Consider the following 16,412-nt stretch of genomic DNA (forward strand, 5'->3'; position numbering starts at 1 on the left):
ATGTTAAAACTCAAACTCACAGCTGAGCTTCTAATGTGTGGTACCCCTGAAAAGAAATATGTGTGGGTACAGTTGGTTTATTTAACTTGGATCATCTTTTGTTTGATGGGTGGGAATTTCAGAATTGGATCAGCTCCCATAGTCTGGTGCTGGGACAGCTGTTAGTCTTCAGTAGTATGCTTCTGTTCTACTATACTTTATAACTGTACACAGATACCAGGCATGTTTTGAATGAGTAGGTCATATTTTTGCTTGGTTTTTGATTGTAAGCTTAAGCATACGGGCCTTTTTTTTTTTTTATGTCCGCGTTACACATTTATTTTACTGTGTGATTTATTGATTTCCGTTATTTATAGGCAGTCACTGTATTAGAAATTCAGTAAGTAAAATGTTTTGAGTTTTCGCTAAGTCCAGACTCTCCTTGCAAGATTATTCCACAACTGAAATCATTGAACGGTTTTCCATTACAATTTGATTAATTTAACTTGGTTTTTGGAAGACAACTTGCCGAGTTGCACTCAGATAAAATACTGATGGTTCCTTAAGCAATTTGTTTAGATGCCTGTTTAAACACTAAATTACATTTCTTTTATTTAAACAAAGATCTGTTTTAAGATAACATCTTCAGCCGTGAATTACTTTGTCAGCTTTAGGATGCTGTTTTTTTCTAAATTGAGTTGGGTTTCTTCCAAGTTAATTTAGTGTTTTCATGGCTGTCCTACAAAAGTATTTTGTATTGTTTTTGCAAAGTAGCTCTCCAACTGGCTTATTCAAGTGTTTTGAAGTTCATGCCCTCTTGCTCTTGAGGGTGGTTTGTTGGTGTCCCTCTGCCTTCATGTTAGACACACATACCCTTGTTGGAGTGCCTTGATATTGACCAATAACTGCCTGTCAGTCTTCTCTTAAGGAAGACAAATATGAGCATTTCAACTTGTGTATTTTGCCTATTATTAAAAAAAAGTAAAATCCATTAGAGATAATTGACTTAAATGTAGAAGTCTGTATACACTTGTCTTGAATAAAGGGTTGTTTTGTTTCACCTTGGATTTAGCTCAACTATCTGTCTTGCTTTAAAATTGTGTTTGGAAGTGTGTCTACATGCCTGCCTCGTGTTGGGTTGTGTCTGTGAAGAAAGTCTCATCCTGGTAGAGGATGGTAGTTTTCATAGCCTTTCTTCTTTCAGATTGTGGAGAATTCTATTGAAAATTTCCTGTAGATCATTCTTTTACCTCCCTTAAAGTGAAAGTTACCTAAAATGTTTCTCTCCCAGATGACATGTTCATTTCAGTGGGGAGATCTCTGTTCAACTTATTATTTTTTTTAAACCAGTTTGTCAATGGACAGCTGTACTTGACAAACTAGATTTAATACATGGGAGCCTGTGTTCAGACTACTGATAACTGTGGTGGTTAATCAAGCTAAGAATCCTCAACTTGCCTTGGGTAATTATCATAAAACTCTGGCATAAGCAGGCAATACCACTAAAAGAGAATATTCTCTAAATTGTGTCCTTGATAATGTGATTGCATGGAACATGACAGAACCTGTTCTTTGGCTTTTGCTCTGTGCTAGTGAATATGTGCACACATGTATACCCCCTGCAATCATTTCAGGAGCCATCAATAACTGTTTGCAGAGATGTCTATACCAGAAAATTAAAATATCTCAGTTTTGTAGTGGAATTCTGAGTTAGCATTTCCATTAAGGCTTAATGCTTAATAATGGGAGTGTCTTCTTTTTTGAGAACGATAAGTAACTACAAATAACTTTTCCCTAGGTCTTTGTTTAGTGCAGCCACCAGCAGTTACTTCGTGCTTACCCCGTATCATATTGCAGTATATGTTTGGTAGAAGGAGTTACAGTGCTGGGTATAATTAAGCCTTTAATTCAGTGGTAATCTGTTAGTAGGTGCTGATAGACTAACAAGTAAGAACACTGGACTGAGCTGGTGAAATAGAAGGAGACTGGAAAGTTTTACTTCCTGTTTAGAGGCTCTGTAGTGATTCCTTCTTGCTATAATTGTAATCTAAGAGTGATTTGAGTTATTTAGATATTGCAAAGCAAATACTCAGCGACAGTAAGGGGCTATTGCTCAGTATCATCAAACCTTAGTTCAGCAACAAAAAAAGGGAATCACAATAAACCTGACTGTCACATTTAATTGGAAGACTTTGTGACAAGTAAAGTTTTAAAACCCCAGTGTCTTTGACATGGAACAGAATGTTCTAAATTGGAGAGATCAGGAAAAAAAATATGATAATGTCAAGAAACTTTGGTCCGCAGAAAGTTATTGAGCCAAGTGCTTAAAGAATGACAGTTTGATTGCTATTAAAATAACTTTTCAAATGATTATTCTTGTATCCAGATCTTTCAATTACCCAAAATGATCAAAAGCAGGCCTCATGTAAGGATGGGATTATCCTGCATCTGCCAGCGATGGACTGCTTTGGTAGGCAACGTAAGCTTCTAATATTGGCCTTGTCTGAGAAGCATTTTGCCTCATTCAAGGTATTTTCTCATACATTCAAATAAACTTGAACATTGTTGATTTTTGTTCTTAAATTATCTTCCTTTTAAAACAATTACTTAATAGCAAAGCTATCAAGAAGTCAAGTAAAGACGCTGTATTATGATGCTGTAACTTAGATCCTGAGTGTCATCATGTGTATCGTTATTACAAGCGTAAGGTGACACAGTTAGTTCCTAAGTCCCGGTAGTTCAAAATCTTACCATTGAAGAGTCTCAAGTACTTTGTATTTGTTTTTCCCAGATGCTGAGATGGTAGTACAATTTCTTAGTCTGCTTCGAAATTGGTGCAGTTTTTTGCCGCTAACAGTGTTAGCATTCTAGCTAGCTTACTTGCATCTCCTTTTAAGACTTACGAGCCATGGAGTTTGTTTTTGGTGCTCAGTTGCTGAATTCATTGGAAATGTATTAATTTGAGCTAACTCAGATAAATTTGTATACAATTCTTTCTGAAGAGGACTAGTCCTTCTGATACATGTTGTGATGAGTAAATGGATAATAGATAAAATGCTCCATTTACTTTTATTGTTCTTGTAGCCAAGTAGTGCCAATGAACTGACCTATCATGAGCACAAGCAAGGTTGGTGCAGTGGTAGTGAGGATAAAAATTTAACAGGAAAACTGTGTGTGAAAAGACTTACTGAAAATATATAAAGTGTACTAGGCAATGCTGGTCATCCACACTAGTACTTAGTTAGGGAAGCATAAAGGGAGGTTTTTGTGATGCATCAGCTCTGAAAACCTTTGAGGAAGTCTTTTGTAGAGAAGTTTCAATCCAGTTCTTGCAGTCTTCTGACTGAATGCTCCATAACACAATGCTGGACTCATGACACTTTCCCCTCTGCTGAGTCCAGAATACAACTGTTATTTCTCTATACACTTTCAAATACCCACGTGGCTTGTGCTGGAAAAGGGCTTGATGCTACTTCAAGCTTTCAACAGTTGCCAGGCTAAAAAGACTCAGTAAACCTCTGACATTACAGTTTCTCACGTTTGGTTTGGTTTTTTTTCTTTTAAATAATAGTAGATAACGAGAGCTTGGCAGTTTGGCATACCATGGTATTGGAGCACAAAAGCAAATAAGAATGCTGCCACAGGACTTGTCTAGAAAAAAATTGGCTCTTTACCAAAAGCACTTGAGTAGAGAATGTTTCTCACTAATGTGTAAAAATAAACATATTTGCCAAACTAAATAATGTATCAAATGTTACTGTGCTGTACTACTGTCGTAAACGTGTTTTAACCTGATAAGAAGAACATAAGAGTTTGGTGTGGGAATAATAAAGGTGAAGAAATCTTAATTTTACATTTGTTACTATTCTACTCTACAGAAGTTAATGTCTATAATTAAACTTGCTAGAAGTATACCTATGGACTGCAAATTGGTTTTAGAGTTCAAAATCTTCAGAGACAACTTTAGGTGTCTTTCATCAAGTCAGGAACCCAAGACATGAAGGCAGAGGCATAGTTAACATCTTACCCAGTGCTTTTAAAATACATTGTAGACATCTAAAGTAATGCATTCATATACATGCCAAAGTACACTGCTGCTTTTTAATGCAATTAAAATGTTAGCTCCTATTGTTATCTCTAAGAGCTTTTCCAGGAAATCATATGCATTTAGGGTTTTGTGTAGAGTGAGTCAGTGTTGTAGAAGACCAGCAAACCCGTTTTAATTGAGCTTAAATTAGGTAGGTTTTGTGAACTTAATTAAAATACTGTAACTTGCAGTGCATGAATCGTTGTCATCCTGATTTGCAGATGGTATCACATGGTGTCTGTACCATACTACATAATGCTTGCTAAGTCTGAGCGTGTTCTTTAAAGGCATGGATCAAAAGTGCTACAACATACCCATGTGACAAATATTCCCTATTGAAATAAAATAATATGGAAAACATTTGCTAGTAGTGCTATTTTGCAGAAAGTGTTACAGAGGAGAATGGCTGCGTAGTTTGGGTATATAACATTCTAATACATCTAGCCTAGAGAAGGCTGAAGATGAAAGCTGATGGGTGAATACCCGTTGCCTGTCCTAACAGACAAGTAACGGGCTGCATTTTCTTATTTTAATGGCTGCAACTCTATCAAGGTCCATGGATGTTAGAAGTTTGAACATGAAATACTGGAAGCTCACAAGTATTTATTAGACCAGATTTATCGTACTGGTAAGTAATAGGAAGTGGTAAGTTGTGGTCAAGTTTAAATACTCTTTCTCTGTAAAATGAACAAGGTTTTCTATCTGATATTTTTGAAGCAATGGAAAGAGAACTTGATTAGCAGACTTGGGAGTATAATGTAGTATTCCTACTTTCAAGTAACTATTGTTTCCAAAGAGATTTGCCGCTAGTTTAATAGATATCAATTGTTTGAATATGCACATGAACATTAGAAACAAACAGTTGACTATCTGAATGCCTTTGGAACATTGCATCTACAGGCTTCTGTACTAAAGAGCATTAGAAGCTGCTTGCTTTCTTATCTGTCTCAGTACTGCATATGGTATGTATCCTTAATAAAAATGAGTTTGGAGCTCATTTACTCATGACTTGAGGATAGGTGAGCTGGTGAGAAATCCTGCCCTGGTTTTGAGTGCTGAATTTGGAACTCTGCTTTGGACCGGAATCGTGACAGTGCACATTCTACATATATAGTAATGTGTGTCCATTTACAGAAATGGATGAAAGAGAAGCCAAGACCTTAATCTTGTTCTTGTTACAGTAACGTAGAAGGAGCTGAGTAAGTGGAGTTTGCAGAGAACGCCCAGCCTTGATTTAGGTTAAATGTGTGTGCTTCAATAACTGTGTAAAATGCAGCTCTAATGAGATTCAGCCTGCTTGCCTTTGTCATCTGAAGGGAATAATCTGTTAGAACAAATTTGAGAAATGAAGAGTGAAACCTTTCTTTCTCAGTCATGAAGATCTGCAAAATCCTTTCTGTTGTTCTTTAAGGATATCCGTTCACAAAGCAAAAATGCGTTGAGGGTCTTTTTGTTTCTAATGACATTTGCCAGAGGGATCAGATAGGGGGAGGATTTTTGGCAGGGCGGGGAAGAGGAAGGGTTGCAGTGACTTGCGGTGGCTCGTATTCCCGCCTCCGTAAGGTCTGGGGGCTGGATCTAGGGCTGCAGCGTGTGGCAGCACAAAGCTGGTGATGTAATGCGTGCGGTGGTGGGAGCGCGTTGGCCGCTGGGGAGCGGCGCTGTCAGCGCAGCGGCTGCCGTGCGCACCGCACCGAGCTGCCGCCCGCCGCTCACCCCGCTATCACCGCAGCCGCTGCCTCCGCAATGCCTTCGCCTTCCATTGTCTTCAACCTCGGGTTTTAATTAACGGGGCACGTGTGTTAAGAACGCACCTGCTCAGAGCAATGCAAGCTGTAATTTCTAACGTAATCCTGGAGCAGATGAGATGGGTGTTGGGACATCTCTTTCGGCATTTCATGCTCATCTTGCTCTCCCTTCTAAAGGCAGGGAGGGAGCGAGACAGGTTGCCGTTAGCAACCGCTTGCATATTAAAAGTGAAATACCCAAGCTTTAATTCCCCTGGGGACTTCTGATCACTGTCGTTTTTGTTTTCTTTTCCTTTTAGGAATTGGTTCATTCTAACCATCAGCATATGTTAATCGGTGTTTTAAATAAAACCTGCTCAGTGGAAAGATAAAAAGGGAGAAGCTCTGACGTCAAACTTCATTTGCCCCCCTCTAAATGCTTCTGTCACGTGTCTGAAACTACCAACTGTATAAAACTAGCTGTAAATAATTCTTTTCTCTGTTATTTGAATCAATATAAACTTGACTGTTTTACGATGCAGGATGAAGACAGGCGTCTCCCCCTTCCTCCTCACGCTGATCTTTTGTATGCTCGCTGTAACGTAGCAGAGAAGCTCAGATTCATCCTACATTTCCTGTGCTTTGGTGCTCTTATAGCTCAAGCTCCCTACAGCTGCAAACTAATAAAACAGGAATTTCAAGGAATGAGCACTGTGCACACATCAAGTTATTTGACATACATCTTACTGCAAACTGCTAGTTTTGACACAGAAGGAATAGAAAATGTCGTGTAAAATATGGGAGGAGTATTCAACAAGAACTAGTTAAGTATTAATGTCTCCAAGTATGAACATAACCTAGTCTATTTTTTGCATATGAATCTTAATAAAGAGATCTAAGTCTTGTGAGAATGTGTGCCTGTTAAGAAAAGGGTGGGGAAAAGGAAAATAAAAATCAGAAAATGCCTAATCATAGAGTCTATGAATGATCGGAAGCCCAAAAGCAATACTTGGTGCTATAAAAAGGCATTTGTGAAGAATATGTAGTCTGTTTTTTTGTATTTTTAATTGACCTTAGGGCTGATGGAAATAGTTCATCCTATTGTTACTCAGGCTAAAACAATACAGGACAATTTTCAATCTGTTTTAACTTGCTTACTTTTACTGCCCTTGCTGTAGTCTTCATCAATTTCAGTATGGAAAGCGATTTCTCCAGATGGTGGTTTGGAACAAGAGCCAAAGGACATGATCTAAAATGTTATGTTCCAGCTGTTACTGTGCAGAATTTAGAAGCTACTGCCTTTCACTTGATCTGTGTTTTGAACAGGAAAGAAATAAGTAAAATTGCTTACAGACCTTTAAAACAATTGCATGTTAAACAGATCTTTTATAGGAGACTGGCTACCCTCCTGATAGTCCTTAACAGCATGGACCCCTTAAGCTATGAGTGTCTGTAGGGAAAGCATCTGACTGCAGTGAGAGCAATCTGCCACTGCTGTATTTGAACACCATTACAAAACTGTTTGCCACCTCAGCAGGGCAGTGAATTGGAGTATTGCAGTGCTTAGACATGGATGATCAGTTCCCACCAAAACAAACGAACTCCCAACCATGTCGGTAGGATAGCAGGACAGATTAAACAACTTGAATAGATTGATAAATTTAGGAGTACAGTTAACTTCAAAAGGGGGAAACTGGTCATGAACATGGCTACACTTCTGGCTCCTGCATTTTATAGGAACAAAGGATAATTCGGGTTGTAAAGGACCTCACTACAAAACACAGATAACTCTTAAAGTTCCTGTTACCCAATTAAAAGGAAATTGCATATTGCTAACAGAGAGATAAAAGATTTGGAGTTGTCAACTACGTTCTTAAGAGAGCTCTTCAAGTTCTGCAGTACACACCTGAGGTAGCTTGTTTCCTGGTAATTGCTTCCTCTTAACTAAGGAATAGATGAGTATGGAAGCTTCCAAGAAAAGGATGGTCATTCAATCACACAGAATCTTAAGGGTTGGAAGGGACCTCGAAAGATCATGTAGTCCAACCCCCCTCGCCAGAGCAGGCCACATGGAGCATGTCACACAGGAACTTGTCCAGGTAGGTTTTGAAAGTCCCCAGAGAAGGAGTCTCAACAACCCAGTGCCCACAGTGAATAAATCAGTGAATTTGATGTTGCTTCAATATTCGTGGTCAACTACTAATAGACATCGCGATCCCCTCATAATTTACAGTCGGAAGAGGCACGTCCAGGTGTCAGGACAAACCACAGAGCTGTTAAAAATGGTAAGAAAAGAACCTCTTACACCTAGCAAAAATGCCAAAAACCATAAGTAGCTTAAAGAGCTAGTAGCCTTCTAACAAATCTAACTTTCTTACTTCAAGGTAATTTCTAAGCAGTCCACTTCTTTGAGGTTCCAGTTGCCATGTGGTAGCACTGTATACCAGCTCAGTACTAATGTGGTGCAATTCCTTGCAACATGTAAGGAGAGTGCAAAGGGTGCAAAACAAAACAGGGAGAAGAGGGACATTTCTGTGAGTGATTAAAGTGGAGATTTGAAGTGATAATGTTTTCTGATGATTGGATCTTAGGCCTGTTCAGTGCTGAAGGAAATCAAAAGCCGGACTCGTGTCATGCTCTTGTAATTGCTTGAAATTCAAGACTGGCTTCTTAAAATTAAAAGAAAAGCTATTAGCTACAAGAAATACTTAGCTTATACTCATGGCTGTGGCTGCAGAACAACACTGAAATCAAACACCGCTTATATTCATCTAAGCTGTATCCTTGTTGGAGTCACCTGGAGGCTTTAGAATCTGTACTAAGAAAAAGTGAATGAATAAATGATGAATGCTAAGGTTACTGATGTTCCCCAGTGATCTGCATGTCATTTAAAAAAAACCCCTGCTGATAGTTTCTCATTTGCTCCTAAAAAGAAAGATGTATGTTCTTCAAGGTGCCATGACAGGCATACTGAAAAGTTACTGTTCCTGAGATGAATTGCCATTATACCTTTTTATGCTGGTCATCTGCAAGCTCACAAAGCTTCAGAGAAGAGAATTGCAGTCTCTGCCGTAATTTCCCTGAATTCTCTTGCATTGTTGCAACGTGAAAGATGGTGTGAGATTGCTGAGCACCAATGAATATAGGGAATGTCTATAATGGGAAGCGATAACAGTGCAGTTGGTGAATTGACAGCTGATTGCTCTATGAATCCTTTACTTGCGTACAAAAGTATGACTTTATAGTTAAACCTACCATAAAATTGAAGTTGACACCTAAAGTACTGGAGTTAAAATCAAGAAAAGCTATTGATAATCCTATACATGCACAAACTCTAGTTACCTTGTGCTTCCCTTTCGCTAACCCCTTTGGTTGTGTTATCAATTAATGCTGTGTTTTACCATTTTTGGCTTTATGAAAGCTTCAGTTTTCCTTCTCATCTTTACCTCAGTAGTCTGATGTAATTTATAAATCCAAGAACTTGTGCAGTTCAACAATTATTTTTCCCAAATTGGAAGGAAAAAATCAGATGATTCTACTGAGTTAATCTGTACTGGTTGCTATGTAGGAGCTTCAGAGTTCAAGGTATAAAAGGCTTTGTGATGGCTGCTTGTGAATCTCCTCGCATCCCAGTTAAAATTCTTTTCCATGGAGTAATACCATCTTTACAAATTTGCCCACTCTTGTGTTTTAAAAATCTCTCCATAGCAAAAATGGGGGCACAGGAACCTGCTTTGTGCTCTTTTTCTGGACAGATGGGAGGTAGTGTATAAATCAACTTGCAGCTGAGGTTTATTGAACACAGTTGTTAATTGATAAGCAATGTTGAATAAACCCAGGGCTTTCTAGGATTTAAAATCAATGTCATCATCTTGTGATATCATGGAAGAGAAAGGATAAATAATGAAATCTTAGTCAGTCTCATTTTATTACATCTGAGCTTCTTTATTCTTCCTTTTGTTTTGCTTTTGGGTTTGAGGTGAGGTTTTTTTCCTTTTTACTTAGTTAACTAGAAGGCAGTTCCTCTTGAATTGGAGCTAGGATGGCTTTACAATTGGAGGAATAGCTCAGATTTCAGAGTCGGTGATACCATTTATGCTGTGAAATAGAGGAAATGCTGAAGATAGCATCTTGGATTATTTCTCCTTAAATGTTGAGTAGCTACACGTTGAGATTTTCTGTTCCAAGGTGAAGCTTAATCAACACAAAGGGATGGGTGGATACAACTTGTGCAAGACTGTTTACATTTCCTGCTGCCTTACCTAGATGCAGGAAGTTGCTCCTTGGCTGGGAAATGGTCTCTTCCCCACCCATGGAAGTTGTTTAATTCTCATCTTCTTTCAACTTATGACTAACCTAAATCAGTCCAAATATTACCCGCTCCCCAATCACCTGGACTGTAGCAATAGCATAGCAGTTATGAATGCCCCTGTTGCAGTTTCTAAGTGGGTTTTTTTCCTTCCTGTAGAACTTGGCATAGCATGTGGATCTTTGTGCAGAAGCCTATCAGAGCAGATCCTTTGAAAAGAAGAGTAATCTGTGGGAAAATAACTCACTGAAGGACTTTTCTCTGGTTCAAGATGAGTTTTTTGTCAGATAAGAGGTGGAGATTAGAAGACTAGTGCTGGAAGTGGCAGTCGGTAGATAAGGCACTTGCCTACTCTTGGTGACAGAACACATGGAGTCATTCTTCTAAGTTCCAAATACAGCCTAACACACCAACATATTCTGGACTGACTGGCCCTTTTTTTGTTTTTTTGCACCTGTGAAAAGGTTTTGTTTTTATGTTGCAGGGTAAAACACAGCTGAGTTCTTAAAGGTGCGAGTTTTCAGGATGAGAGCGTTCCCTTTCCTTGTTTGTGTGGTTCATTTCTAGCCACATTTCAGAAAGGTTTCAATTGGGTTGTGTATGACAGCAATGGATGAGTGCTTTGTCAGCCCCTTTGCAAAGAGATGCTGCTCTTAGCTTCAATTTCCAAGTTTCTGCTGTTGATTTCTGTTTCTGTCATTTATGTTTGTTGCCGTAACTGAATGATGCACATCACTGAAGATACTTGCAAAGTAACAAAGACTTCTAGGTTCCTGGGGCAGCCATGCACCTTTGGTGAAGCTGTTTTCACTGTTCCTTTTTATTGTATTACTATAATAAAACTGTTAGCTTAAAAGATGTGTTTAAGAATTTATTTGCTTCCTTTAATTGTGTGGCTGACTAATTGGTGCTCACTGCAGTGCAAGATGGTTATCAGAGTTAACATGATTCCTGTATCATTTGGGCACCTCAGCCTCAGACTCAATACAGCATTTGCCTTGGTTGCATAAACTACAACACAGAATCTCAAAGGTTGGAAGGGACCTTGAAAGATCATCCAGTCCAACTCCTCTGCCAGAGCAGGAGCACCTAGAACAGGTCACACAGGAACTCATCCAGGAGGGTTTTGAATGTCTCCAGAGAAGGAGACTTCACAACCCATCTGGGCAGCCCCTTGCAGTGCTCCCTCACCCTCACAGTGAGGAAGTTTTTTCCTTGTATTTCTTTAGAACCTCTTATGTTCCAGCTTGTACCCATTGCCCATTGTCCTGTCATTGGCCATCACTGAGAACAGCCTGGCTCCATCCTCCTGACACCTGCCCTTTATGCATTTGTAAACATTAATGAGGCCTCAGTGTCCTCCAAGCTGAAGAGCCCTACCTCCCTCAGCCCTTCATCAGAAGTGAGATGCTCCATCATCTCCATCATCTCTGTGGCCCTGTGCTGAACTCTGTCCAGCAGCTCCCTGTCCTTCTTGAACTGAGGAGCCCAGAACTGGACACAATATTCCAGATGTGGTCTCATGACGGCAGAGTAGAGGAGGTACTTAGTTTCTGTTACAGCTTAAAAGGTGACATCCTCACTGTATTTCAGTGCCCATGGGAAGTTCCATCAACTTGGGTACTGAGCAGCAGAATTATTGCAATGCTGTGATTTCAGGGAAAAGGTAGCTCCTTTACACTCAGTTACTCTTTGATCTCCAGGGCAGGTGGACATGCAGTACTGCAGTTATTTCTTGGCCATGGGAATTGAGACCTCTTGCAGCCCATATGAGAAGGGTGGTTATCCTGACCATTTGGTTAAAAGGTTCTCAGAAACCTAGAGGTCATACCTCTAGCCAGGAACACTGTATTTTCATGGCTCTTTCAGATTGGATACGTTAATGTATTCCCGCAAGATATCTTAGCTTCATACAGCAGGAGAAAAAAACAGTACAGACAGTTTAGTTTGTTAAATTTGTGTGGCTGATCCTGTCATCTGTCCCTGAAGTCCAAAGAGGAAAAGATGTGTTTTTGGGAAAAACTTAAGAATTTTCCAGTGTACATATCTGTATAAAAAGTTTAGGGGATTTTGTTTTGCTTCTTTCTCATTTGTGTATTTGAAAGATCTTCAAGCTATGCAATACAGTGGCTTCAGTAACTGCCCAATGATAAGAGACTCTTATTGCAAGACTGTATTGCTTGTAACTCAGGAGACTCTAATTCTGAAAGCTTCACTATAGAATAAAATCTCATCAGTTGAAATAAATGGTCTATAGTCTTGTGTTCCTTTAATCTGCTAAGACTGAATATTAATTAGCATAACTTGAGCAGTGGCACAGGCTGCCCAGAGGGGTTGTGGAGTCTCCTTCCTTGGAGGTCTTTAAGTCCTGCCTGGACATGTTCCTGTATGACCTGATCTAGATTGACCTGCTTCTGCAGGGCAGTTGGACTAGATGATCTCTAAAGGTCCCTTCTAACTCTACCATTCTATGATTCTTGATGGTTGTTATGGAGAAGCATCTGTATGATGTGAGATAATAGAAGGGCATCCACTACCTGTTAAAGGTGTGAAAGTGGAAAATTAGTAGTAGCTATCAAAAATATAATGGGTGGCAGTCCTGTTCAAGACTCAAATTGTCTGCAAAAGATGCTAGCGCAGGATTTATCAGTAAAACCCCTTCCGCGTCAGGTGAACTAGATAAAAGGAACAGCAGCAGAACGCGACCGCACGCTCCGCAGAGCGCAGGCTGTGCCGCGGCCGTTTGTAGCGGGGCCGAGCCGAATGGAGCCGAACAGGGCTGAGCATGTGCCGTGCCGTGCCGTGCCGTGCCGTGCCGTGCCGTGCCGTGCCGTGCCGTGCCGTGGCGGGCACTGCGGCGGCGGCGGCGGCGGGAGCGGTGACGCCAGCCCCCGGGCCACGTGAGGCGGGCGGCTGGCGCGGGGGCCGTGCGGCTATTTATGGCGTTGCGTTCCCGTGCGGTGAAGGACTTTCCCTTTGTGGAAAGGAAAACAAAAACGCCCCGAAATCCTCCTAATCGCAAATATTGCGGACTGTATTTGTGGTGTAGAAGCTTAAAAAACAAAGAAAGATGGGGAGGACCCAGCCCAAGCCCTTAAGACCTGCGCGTATCGCCGGGTTTTTGTTTGATTACTGCACTGCCGGAGATAAAAACATGCCGCTTTTCTTGTCGTATTCCTTCTCTTTGCTCCCCAGCATTCTTCCGTCAATTGTAATCCTCGCAGTCTTTTCAGTTAAGCTTTAAGGCTGCGGAACTGGAATAAAAATAGGCTGTTTAGAGCAGCGGGAATATGATAATCCAAAGCAGTCAGCCTTAAGGATATGCAGATCCGGAACGTGAGCCAAGCGCTAACGTGTTTGCCAGGGTGTTTACCTTGAGCAGCCCCTTAAGAGTCAAGGAAACGTTAGCTAAGTCTTTCTCCCTTCTTACACGCCACGGGCAAAGTAAAACATGCAGCTACTGCTCATCATCCGAGATAAAGTAGTTTTTAAGGGCTTACACATCTGAGCAAGCAAGTTGCGGTAACGCCAGTGTCTTGGGTAATTTTGAGCCAAGATAGACAGCAAAGTACAGCACTAGCTTTTGCATGCTTTTTATGTGAGGAGAAAGTGTTTTCTAACTCGAAATTTGCTGTAAAGAAAAGGAGTTGCCATGGTTGATACAAAAGCTGAGCATGCTAAATTGGCATTAAGCTTACAGTGGGTAGCTCAGAGCATGTTAAAAAAGTGTTTAACTCTAGAAGTGTGCCTTAGCAGTCAGCTGAGTCCAAACGTTGCAAGGTGGAAAAAGATACTTGCTGTGTTTTTTAGATGAGTTTTTTTAAACCCAAGGTTTTTCATAAAGTCTGGTTTAAAGCTTTAGTCCATAGTGTATGAAAACTTAGTAGAAACTAAACTGTAGGCAGTTTCAGTAAAAGTTCGGTAACCCATAGCCAGTACTTTGAAGGAAGGAACAATGCAAGAGGTTCCTTTGGAGCTGTCTCAGGCTCATGAGAGTCTAAGCACAAACAGGAAAGGATTAGCTGTGTTCCTCCACAGCTTTGATGGTCTGGAGTTGTTGTGTAATAGCAAAAGATTGTCTATTTTGTAGAAACCCTCCATGCTGCATGGTTACTCAAGGAACCAGTCTTCCTAGTCTAGTCTTTGAGACTGCCTATCAAATTTTGAGTTTGTTTTGGACTTACTGGTGTTCATGTAAAACCAAGGAACTAGCCAATGGCTCTAAGATGATTTGTTTCATTTCCTTTCCTTTGTAATCTGTGGGTGCTGAGACAGTGTCTGAGCAAGCTGAAGAGAACTCATTGCTGACAGAGGTTTGTCTAAATGCATCTTAAATAAAACCCTCAGTCATGGATAGTCCGTAGTCTTCCTCAAGCAATCCCATGTGCTGCTTCCAGTTATTTCCTTTACAAAACAGCCTGCCATCTAAAGTAAACCTCTCACTGTAATTCTATCCAGCTTTGGTTACCAATAGATTTTACGTATTTTGACATTTGCTACCATGTCTTCTCTCAGTTCTTCAGACTAAACAGTGTTATTCTGTTTAGTCCTCCTGCATAGCTTGTGACTTGGAAATGCTTGGCCATACTTGTCCCTCGAGTGTTCTGTTTGGTGTGTCCTGGGTTTGTTTTGAAGGGTGGTACCCATAATTATATACAAAACTAGAAGTCTCAGTATTGCTGGCTGGAACAGAAAACTTGTGACATATATACGATGTCTCTGTTTTGAAATCACATATTACTTGATGACACTAGTATGAAATCTTCAGGTTTTAGCTCTGAAGTGCCTAGAGCTGTTGTTAAAGCTCAAAGCCTAACACCCAAAGATACGAAATATTGGGATGTTTTTGAGGAGGAAGAGAAATAATTGCCTCCATGCTGGGTATCAATGACAACTTCTGTTGCTGTCTCTAGAGGAATTGTAACCTTGTTGCTCAGAGGAAGAACAATACATTTTAGAAAAAGTCTGCCACACATATACCAGAACTTGCTCCTGTAAGATTTCCCTGTAAATAAATAAGCTTATTTTACCTTCTAAATAGCTCAAACTGTTGCTTTTAAGGAACACTACTGCTGTGTTTTATCAGGCTACTTTGGGCTGTCTTACTCAACAACACTTCTGGGCGTCAACAGTGATACAGAAGTACTTTCCACTTACCCTAGAAGAGGTACTTCTTCAGAAATTAGATTTAGTAAAAAAAAAAATACATGAATCCAAAGAGACTGAGAAGGATCCATAGAGAGTTAGGTGAAGTGTTTGTACAAAGCCAACCAATTTCTGTAAAATTAACAAAATTGGCCCAAAAGGGACTAATTCTGTATGGTATAGGTCAACATGGAATATAAGGTCATAAATAAAATGCTGCCGAAATCTCACTTATTAAAGAAAGAAGTTTAGCGTGTGGCCATAGAAGTGTAATGGAAGTAAAAGGGAGAGACAAGTTGGTGTGTTGCTTTGTGACATTGTCTGTAATCACTCATCTTGGGGACCATTTCAAACTCCATGGGTGCGTAGAGCTAATGTGGCAATGTGTGCTCTCTTACAAAATGCTGTTCCTGTCAGACAGTAGAAAAGACACAGTTTTTTCTATTAGAAAAGACACATCTTCCAATTCTGCTTATTGAAGGGATGTAAGGAAAATTGCATGTAAATAGTGTTGTGGCATTTTAGTGGGTCTATTTGTGTGTTGTTTTTGAGAGGTTGGGAATATGTGGGTCTTTTTGGTTAGTATATTTTTCTGAGGTTACGAGTTTTTTGGGGGATTTTTTTAGTTTGATTTTTTTTTGATTGGTTTGGTTTTTGGCTGGTAATTGTCTTAAAAGTAGCTACTGTTATTGGCTTGATACTAGTTCTCTCTGCTGGAACAAAAAATGACAATGGGATTTGAAATGCATAAAAGCAACAGAATCCAACTGATACTTCTTATTCACTGATGCAAAGGCTAATTTCAGTATCCTGTTTCCTACCAAGGCTTGTTGACAGACCATGCTATTTATGTTAAGCTAGTCAAAGTGATTACTTGTTCATGAATATATTCTTAAAAGTATATTCTTTTTTTGCAACCATTAAGATTATCTAAACTTTCACAATCATAACATTCAGATGCATTAATTAAATGCAGAAGTTGGGCAGGTCTGAGTTTCTGACCAATCATCTTTGTCTTTACTGTTTTTTCAGGGTTTCGCAAAAATGATGAAATGAAGGCTATGGAAGTTTTGCCAATTTTAAAGGAAAAAGTTGCATACCTTTCAGGTACAGTTATTTTCTTCTGTTGTGGAATGCATGACTGTGTTTTTATTAGATGTAAAAG

The 16,412-nt window shown here is 39.8% G+C and overlaps 1 protein-coding gene across 2 annotated transcripts in view; it reads left to right on the top strand.

Annotated features, from left to right (window-relative positions):
• The window catches only part of TRIO (trio Rho guanine nucleotide exchange factor), a 240,855-nt gene that overhangs the window by 53,774 nt on the left and 170,669 nt on the right, over positions 1-16,412 (top strand). For both annotated transcript variants that reach the window (XM_061996023.1, XM_061996024.1), the window contains exon 2: positions 16,280-16,354. In XM_061996023.1, coding sequence (XP_061852007.1) covers positions 16,280-16,354 — 75 coding nt within the window. The remainder of the gene's footprint in view (positions 1-16,279; positions 16,355-16,412) is intronic.

This window comes from Colius striatus, chromosome 4, assembly GCF_028858725.1.
Source record: "Colius striatus isolate bColStr4 chromosome 4, bColStr4.1.hap1, whole genome shotgun sequence".
Taxonomy (NCBI): domain Eukaryota; kingdom Metazoa; phylum Chordata; class Aves; order Coliiformes; family Coliidae; genus Colius; species Colius striatus.